The 9,309-nt window shown below is 49.2% G+C and overlaps 1 protein-coding gene across 1 annotated transcript; it reads right to left on the bottom strand.

Moving 5' to 3' along the window:
• Positions 1–3,110: 3,110 nt before the first annotated feature.
• On the bottom strand, positions 3,111–9,166 carry Tubg1 (tubulin gamma 1). Its single transcript, XM_048367188.1, has 11 exons — positions 9,021–9,166; positions 8,603–8,715; positions 8,229–8,396; positions 6,576–6,644; positions 5,887–5,966; positions 5,310–5,436; positions 4,755–4,841; positions 4,501–4,650; positions 3,924–4,076; positions 3,682–3,843; positions 3,111–3,500 (listed from the first exon to the last, which is right to left on the bottom strand). The coding sequence occupies exons 1-11, from the start codon at positions 9,067–9,069 to the stop codon at positions 3,303–3,305; spliced, it is 1,356 nt and encodes a 451-aa protein (XP_048223145.1). The 5' UTR covers positions 9,070–9,166; the 3' UTR covers positions 3,111–3,302.
• Between the last annotated feature and the right edge of the window lie 143 nt (positions 9,167–9,309).

Below are 9,309 nucleotides of genomic sequence, written 5' to 3'. Positions count from 1 at the left end.
CTGGAAGTTTCTATGTGCTCCTATCACCATTTTGTCTCATCTGTTTCTAAAGTTATCATCCCTAAATTTCAGATTTGTTTACAAACTCTGTTTTGGAATATGTGTTCCCTGTTCTAAATTTCTGTCTCATGTATGTTCTAAGGCCTGTGGGGTCGTACATATCACACTGGAGTATTCTGGGAACATTACTTTGAAACAGCTCATTTCCTTTCATTTCTTTAGTCCCAAAGCTGTCTCCAATCCAGGCTTGGGCATTGCTTTTCCACAGCAATCTGTGTCTCTCATAGTAGTCCTTTGAGGGCTTGCACTCTTTTCCAACCACAGGGACTTCTCACTATCAGCACCACCTGCTGTCCTGATCCCCGGAGGCCTCTCTCCCTGTCCACCTGGCCCCTGAGCTGCCCTCTGGTTGACATAGTTTGGGGTTTGCCACTGGCCAAGAACAGGGAGGGGCTGCCCTGGTGTGGGTGATAGGTGATCTGGAAATAGCCTTGGGGGAGGGGCCTGGCCCTGAGGCTGATGTCTATGCTTGTCTAAGCTTCTAATGCCTAGTACGCAGCAGTCAAAAAAAGGAGGCACCTTTACAGAGTCCCTTCTTCCTTTTTTTTTCTTCCCCTCCCCCTAGACCTCCCTCACCAGCCCTCCACCCCATGGGGCTTGAAAGCAGGGCCTGTTCCTGAGCTCTTTTTGCTCAAGGCTAGCATTCTACCACTTGAACCACAGCTCTACTTCTGGCTTTTGGGTGGTTAATTGGAGATAAGAGACTCATGGACTTTCCTGCCTGGGCTGGCTTTGAACCATGATCCTCAGATCTCAACCTCCTGAGTAGCTAGGATTAAAGGTATGAGCCTCCACTGCCTGGCTCCCACATAACCTTCTCACTTGGCATTACTTGTGAGTCACATATTTAATTGGATCCTACAGAGTAGGGCCCTGGGATTGCTTGTGGCCTGGAGGTGGGCCACCTAAAGTAGCCTCGCTACATTGGCTCAGGAGTCCCCACACAGCGCAGGCACTCATGCAGATGCCCCAAAGGTTAGGCATCAGGGAGCCAGCAAAGGAGAGTAAAGTGAGGCAGAGCTGAGCAGAGGCCAGGTGCACACTGATTTTCACTGAAGCCATCCTCCTCCCCACTGGGAGAAGGGACAGCTGGCTCACACTGACCAGGCTGGCTATCCCTGAGTCAGCTCCCTGCTGATCCTGGCAAAGGATAGTGACAGACGAGCCGCTTTGACTGTGGTGGTGACAGGCTTGCGGACTTCTTGCTACCCACAAAGCAACCCAGAGCCTGGCTTTTTGACTGCTTGATCTTTGCCCATTAGTCCTGCAAAGGTCTCTCAATTCATAGGGGATGGGCCTGTATATTGTTCCCTATTCATATGCAGAGCTTTCTTAAAGATAAATAGGTTTATTGTCCCCAGGCCAATCATGAGCAAATATGAGTATTAAACTCAAGGGCCTCATACATGCTAGGACAAGTGCTCTACCACTGAAATATATTTCCCAGCCCGGTAAATATTGGTCTCAGCCTGAAGAAGGCAAGCACAGGTCACCAACTACTCTGTTCTGGATGAGGAACACTTTGCAGGGCAGCCTGAACCGGATGAAGCTGACAGTCCTCATTTCAGGGATTGCACTTGCTATCTGCACAAGGATTTGTGGTCCCCATATCCTCTGATGACTGTGAGCTTCTCTGACTGTTCTAGAAGACTCCAGGAATGAGACAATAACACTAGGTTATAAGATATTCAAAGCAGCACAATGATTAGAAATACAGGGGCTGGGGATAGGGCCTAGTGGCAAGAGTGCTTGCCTTGTATACATGAGGCCCTGGGTTCAATTCCCCAGCACCACATATACAGAAAATGGCCAGAAGTGGCGCTGTGGCTCAAGTGGCAGAGTGCTAGCCTTGAGCAAAAAAAAGAAGCCAGGGACAGTGCTCAGGCCCTGAGTCCAAGCCCCAGGACTGGCCAAAAATAAATAAATAAACAAACAAACAAAAAAGAAATACAGATGCCAGTCAGACCAGAGATTGAATCCAACTCTGCCATTTATTAGCTGGGTGACTTTGGGAAGTTAAATACTCTTGGTTTCACTATTCTTATGAAATAAGGGTTGCACCAGGTGTTTATGGTTCATACATGTAATGTTAACTATTCTGGAGGCAGAGGTAAGGATCGAAGTTTGAAGTTAGCCCAAGCAGGAGTCTGTGAGATTCTTCTGTCCTATTAACCACGAAAAAGCCAGAAGTAGAACTGTGGCTCAAGTGGTAGCGTACCAGCCTGGAATGAAAAAACTAAGGGACAACAGCCAGGCTCTGAGTTCTAACTTCAGTACCAGCACAAAGACAAACAAAACGAAAAGACCTACCACCACTTGGTAGACTGTCATGAAGATTAAAACAAAATAACCTACTTGTACTACACAATCACTATACTACATACTTAACTTTAGGGTATCTAAGAGCTTAATAGGGCCCTGCCAGTCCACCATAGTCTAAACAGAACCTCTGCCACCCTGATCCTGAAGAAGTAAGCAGCTATAAATTCACTACTTCCTTGCAATCTCCTACCAGAAAGGCAAGGCACTGGTCCTTTGAGTAGAGACCATCTGAGAATGGAATTGTGGAACTTGGCTGTGGAACTACCTTTGACCCTGCTTCGTCTACTCTTTGAACTTGGTGTTTATTTGATTGTCCTAGACTCCAGCTGCATGAAAATGTGGTTCTCCAGCACTGGCTCTCTACCACTACCCTGTTGGCCAGAAGCTGAAAACTGTTTGGGCTGACTTGTTTGCCTAAGACCTAGTTGTAGAGCGGTGGCTCTAGGTGTTTAATTGTAATGGTCAACAGAACAATCTGATGTGGGAACATGAAACTAGTGGGACGTTTTACCTGCTACAGTGGGAGGAACCTGGGGCCAGAGGAAGTCAAGAGAGAATATGGTATCTGTGGGCCTTCTTATCCTGGTAAGGAACTTCTAGTGGAGCAAATCCCAACTGTGTTCTCCAAAACTAAGCCAGCTGTTAGATCAGAGATGAAGATGCTGGGAGGGAGAAAGAACAGGGATTGTCCCTTCCCCAGCTCTGAAACTTTCAAAGACACCAATGAGTTGACTTAGATCTAGTGCTTTATTAAACATAAATACTCTTGTAAGAGAAGTAAAGGGTCCCCAGGCCAACAGAGAGTGCAATGTGTATGTATGGGAGATCTGTGAGGTCACTGATCTGTGCTCTGAAGGGTGGTTAGTCAGGCCAGGCCTGGGCAACCAGTAAGGCAGATGAGGGTTCCTGTCCTGGGGAACTCACTGCTCCTGGGTTCCCCAGGAGATGTAGTCCGGCCTAGTGGCTGCATGGTACTCATCGATCAGCTGCTGTACAATCTCTCTGGAAGTGTCCATCTCATCAAAATTGTCCTTGAAGATGTCCTCCTTGCGGAACTGCTCCATGAAGGCCTCCCGTTTCCGCAGCTTGTCAAACTGGCGACAGGTCCGCTCAAAGAGCTAGGGACATGCAGAAAGCAGGAGTCACCAAGAATCCCAGCAGCACTATGGCCCACACAGCCAGGGAACCAGGTCTCAGTTATCCCCACAGCAAGGTCCCCGAGGCAGAGGCAATGGGGATACAGAGGGCGAGACACAGTCAGAAAACAGACTTGGGGAAAAGGTGCAAACTGAGACTCACCGAAGAGATACTGGTGTGGTTGGCCATCATGAGCCCACTGACCCGGTGGGCTGAGGGCAGGTAGGGAGACTTCCTTGACAGTGCCACCTGGATGCTGGCGGGGCCCCAGGGGATGAAGTTGGCCAGCTTCCGCTCCCGGATCCTCTGCAGGCTCTTGTGGACCTAGGGTGGACACAGAGCAGTGCTGGCTGCCTCTCCTCCATCCTGTTGTCCAGGGCACAGGGTGAAGGGGCCTCATCTACCTGGGTGGGGTCCACCTCTCCCTGGATGATGTTGAGGATGGCGATGTAGCAGTGGTTGGTCTGGCGGTCGCGGCCTGTGGACACCATCACATTCTTGGGCTGCAGCAGCCGCCTCATGACATCCAGGACTGTGGTCTTCCTCACACTGGCCACCTGATGGGAGACGGGGTCACAGGCCAACACTCAGGTGGAGGCCACAGAGATGCATTGGGAGAAGAGAGTAGACAGTTCTTTTCACCATCGGACTTGGGGTAGGATGGTCTCTCCAGGGCTATCATTAGCTCAGGTCCCTGAGTCTCTGCTGCAGGAAGGACTAGGGCATCAGCCCTTCCCAGCTCAGCAAACTTGAGCCCTTGTGCAGGAGCAGAAGCTGACCCTCATCAAGCTCAGCCCCAGCAGAAGCCAAAGCCAAAGCCAGAGAGAAGGCAGCAAGCAAGGCATGCTGTATACCAGTCCCTGGGCACGAGGGCCTCTGGGGACTGCAAAGGACTCCTGGGAGAGCAGGGAGAAGAGAGAGGCAGGGTCAGGACTTGCTGGGCCCAAGGCCAACATGGCCTTGGACACCAACAGCTCTTACTGACTGGTCCGTGGTGAGGGGGGTGTAGCCGGTCATAAGGAAGTGGAGCCGTGGCGTGGGAATGAGTGAGGCAATGAGGCCAATGAGGTCGTTGTTCATGTAGCCAGGGTAGCGCAGGGTGGTGGTGCTGGCTGACATGATGGTGGACACCTGGGAACAAGGATACCATGTCTTAGGCTTTACAAGGCCTGGGTGGGACTGACCTCTCTCACTGCCCCTCCAGTAGTTCAGAGGAATCCAGGAGAGGGTGCTACCAGCTGGTTGATCTGGGAGAACGATGGGTTCTGGATGTGTAGGCGGTCTGTGGCGATCAGGTTCAGGGCTGTGTTGTCCAGCACCACCTGGAAGGACAGAAGAGGCTGTAGGTTTCAGGGGACAAGACTATCAGGAACTCTGCCCTGATGTAGGCTCTGAAGCTTTGAACCTCATGGCCAGAAATGCCCATCCAATAGAGCCTTACCTGAGCCTAGGGCACAGATTAGGGTTCAAATGGACTTTTATTTTTTGTCCGTCATGGGGCTTGAATTCTGGCCTGCGTACTGTTCCTGAGCTCTTCAGCTCAAGGCTAGCACTCTACTCCTTGAGCCACAGTGCCACTTCTGGTTTTCTGGCAATTAATTGGAGATAAGGGTCTTGTGGCCTTTCCTGCCTGGGCTGGCTTTGAACCAGGATTCTCAGATCTCAGCCTCCTGAGTAGCTAGGATGACAGGCATGAGCCACCAGCACCCAGCCACAAATGGGCTTTTTATATGCATGAAAATGATTAGGCAGGGGTGTTGGCATAGGTACAGCTGGTACCTAGGACTCACCACACAGTCCGCATTCTGGGTCAGCCTCTTGAGCGTGAGGAGTGAGTTGTAGGGCTGGACCACCACATCACTCATCTCATCTTGATTGGGAAACACTGAGTATGTCTGCACCAGCTTCTTAGGGTATCTGGTTGGGGTTGGGAAAAGAAGAGGGCAATGACTGCAGATGTAGTGAATATTAAGCTTCCCAACTCTTCTGGGAGCCACTCCATCCGAATGAGGTAATTTAAATGAAGTGAAAAGATCAGTAGGAAAGGAAGACATGACTTTTGAAAGTCTGCAGCCGCAAAGCAGAAAGGAAAGAGATACATCATAGAATCTATGGTTCTAATTTGACACTTAGCCTTACTCCCTGGACTTTCAAGGAAGGCCCAGATTCCAGGCCCTCATTCTAATCACTGAGAGTATGACTGGGTTTCTCCATTGTAACTTTACCTTCCTCACTATAGGAGGGAATAGAAGGGTTCTTTTCCAATTCCACTAAGTAGGAAGAACATATGTCAGCTCGGCTTCCTAGTCACTTAGGAAACCAAGTTGAAGACTATGTCTCTTTCTGGACTCCCAAACACAGGCTTACCTGTCATTCAGCCGCTCTAAGAGATAGGAGCCCAGGCCAGAGCCTGTCCCGCCAGCAATGGAGTGACACAGCACAAAGCCCTGCATAGGAAAAGGACAGTCAGTATCTAGATAACTAGTGGTAGGATTTTTAAGTTTAATTTAATTTTAGGGTATAATGGCATTAGCACTCATGTCCTGATGCTTGCTAGGCACTTGTAGTGGAAGGATTTTAAATAGACCCATGCCACAATTTCTTAAAGAGTCCTGTTTCCTAAGCCCTTCCTTCCCTTCTTACATATAGTTTAGGAGGCTCTGCCTTGTCTTCAGCAGGATACAGTAGTTTTTGTCTAGAACAAAGAATAAATGGCTGGATCTGTGCCTAATAGATGGTTTCTAAAAGGACTTCCAAGCCAGGTTCCTGTGTCTCACTGTCATCCTAGCTACTCAGGAGGCTAAGATCTGAGGATTGCAGTTCAAAGCCAGCCCAGGCAGAAAAGTCCCCATGAGACTCTTATTTCCAATTAACTACCCAAAAAAAAAACAGAAAAGGAGTTGTGGCTCCAAGTACTAGAGCACTAGCCTTGAGCAAAAGAGATCAGAGACAGTACCCAGGCCCTGAGTTCAAGCCCCACAACTGACAAAAAATAAAATAAAGTGCTTCTGGTCCTTCTCTATGTCAAATTCCACCAGCATTCCTGGGACACTCACCTCTAGACTGTCACTACCATCTGCTTCCCGATCTATGATGTCAAAAATATCCTCATGGATCTTCTCTCCCTATGCAGACAGGAGGGTCAGAATGGAACTGGGTCATTAAACAAGGACTGATCTCAGAATACCTACCTTCTCTCCACAGCACCTAAAGTCCTTTTATTGAGCATGACTACTTGCAGTCTGTCCTCATTGATGGGTAGTATCATATAGTAGTTATAAGCAATTTATACTCAGACAACCTTGATACCTACATGACCCATTTATATGTTAGGTCTATTTCTTCTATGAAATTATGGGGATTGAGGGCTGGGGATATGGCCTAGTGGCAAGAGCGCTTGCCTCGTATACATGAGGCCATGGGTTCAATTCCCCAGCACCATATATACAGAAAATGGCCAGAAGTGGCGCTGTAGCTCAAGCGGCAGAGTGCTAGCCTTGAGCAAAAAGAAGCCAGGGACAGTGCTCAGACCCTGAGTCCAAGCCCTAGGACTGGCCAAAAAAAAAAAAAAAAGTTATGGGGATTGAGCCCAAAGCCTCTCATACATTCTACTACTGTAATACAGGTGTATTGTACAGCTGATTAATTCTGGGCAGATTCATCTTAACTTAGGACCACAGTCCCTTCTCTAAAATTCTTGGGGCTCATTGCTTTTTGTTTGTTTGTTTGTTTTGCCAGTCCTGGGCCTTGGACTCAAGGCCTGAGCACTGTCCCTGGCTTCTTTTTGCTCAAGGCTAGCACTCTGCCACTTGAGTCACAGCGCTACTCCTGGCCATTTTCTATATATGTGGTGCTGGGGAATCGAACCCAGGGCTACAAGTATACGAAGCAAGCGCTCTTGCCACTAGGCCATATCCCCAGCCCCTCATTGCTTTTTAACTCAAAATTTATCTCAGATTTTACAAAGGCAGTTTGTTACATATAATGCAAACTAAAGAAAAATCCATGGGAGGCTGTGTTATGTTAATCAAATAGAGTAATATTTCTGCAATGATAGGTATGAGTAATGGCAGAATTCTATAAAATAGCTCATCTACACTGAGATTTGTATTTTGTTTTGTTTGTTTGTTTTGCAAGTCCTGGGGCTTAAACTCTGGGCCTGAGCACTGTCCCTGGCTTCTTTTTGCTCAAGGCTCTACCACTTGAGCCACAGCACCACTTCTGGCCTTTTCTGTTTATGAGGTACTGAGGAATGGAATCTTGGGCTTCATGCATGCTAGGAGAGCACTCTACTGCTAAGCCACATTACCAGTCCCTGAGATTTGGCTTCATGTCTTTTGACTTCAGAGCTTCTTGGATTTTGAAGGAAGAAGTAGATTATAGGCCTATAGTACTTACCTCAAAGGATGTTAAGAAGTTAAATAAGATAATATAGCATTCAGAATAGTTTTATAACACTAAATGTTGTTGCTTTTTTTTTCTTTCACTATCTATTGTAGGCTGGCCTTGAATTCATCATGTTCCTACCTCATGTCCTATTACATGTGGCTCTATTATAGTCAATTAACAACATTACACAGTCAGCTCTCTGCAGCTAGGTCTGTCTGCCTTTAGCACTTACGCTTCTTTGTTTCATGTCCCTCTAGGAAGTCTTAGGGCCTGTCCCTGCACAAGGAGTTGTGGACCCTGCAGGGGGGATAGCAAATAACCTGGGAGAATCCACTGGCCCAGTTGTTGCCAGCTCCTCCTCCATGCTCTGACAAGTAGATGTTCTCTGGGTTGTAGAGCTTGGCATAGGAGGAGTTGAGGATGGAGTGGATCACTCGAGGCTCCAAGTCCAGCAGCACAGCCCGGGGGATATAGTGCTCATCATCTGCCTATCAAAGGGAGTTCAAGAGGGGACCCGGTCAGCTGGGGGGGGGGGGAGTTCCAAGTCCTCCCCACTCGGATTCCTGCTGCCTCTCCCGCCTCAAGCCAGTAACCCTGACCCCTCTGCCCAGTGGGTTTCCCAGTTCCAGGCCGCTGCCTTTCCTTTCAGTCCCCCTGGGGTTACTGTTGGCTCTGGCCTAGTTGCTGGGGGCACCTGGTAAAAAAAGACGTCCTTGCGGTCGGTGCCCTCGGTGGCGAACTCCTCCACGATGCCCTCCGGGCTGATACCATGCTCCGCGCACAGTTGTTTCCAGAACTCGAACCCAACTGGGGAGAAGGGGTGGGCAGGAGAGAAATCAGATATCTGGGTTTGGGCAGGGTTCAAATTAGCAGCTACGGCCCGAACGCCTAGGTCCAAGGATAAGCACGCTAGCCTCAGGTCTGGCCAGCATTTTGAGGAAAAGTGTACCGCGACTCCCCTTGGGAGTAGGACAACAGGACCCTGAATCAGGGATGTCCCGCCTTTCCGAGAACTACGATTCTGGGCATGGCAGATGGAACCTGGGATTCCACAGAAAGGTCCAAATGGAACTAAGGAACCTGGCTAGAGGAGGGCCCGGAGGTTCGCTCACTTTGATTGCCGCACTGGCCCAATTGCAGGGTGATGATTTCCCTCGGCATCGCTCCTTAGGTACCAGCGTTGCAGCCGCTCCCGCCAGGAACGCCGCGACTCGCCTACCCGCCGGCCGCAAGACGCAGGCGCACACTAACTAGTCCCACCCACCAACTTTCTTCGCTCCAATGAGATCTGAGTTCTGCTGAGGGCAAGTGCCCTTACTTGTTTGGCTTCAGCCGTGTGGAATACGCATGCGCGGAACCGTCTAGGCGTTCGAGACTACTGCGCGAATGCACGCATTTTGA

The sequence above is a fragment of the Perognathus longimembris genome, chromosome 17 (assembly GCF_023159225.1).
Source record: "Perognathus longimembris pacificus isolate PPM17 chromosome 17, ASM2315922v1, whole genome shotgun sequence".
Classification (NCBI taxonomy): Eukaryota; Metazoa; Chordata; class Mammalia; order Rodentia; family Heteromyidae; genus Perognathus; species Perognathus longimembris.
This window is presented reverse-complemented; position numbering and strand designations above follow the sequence as displayed.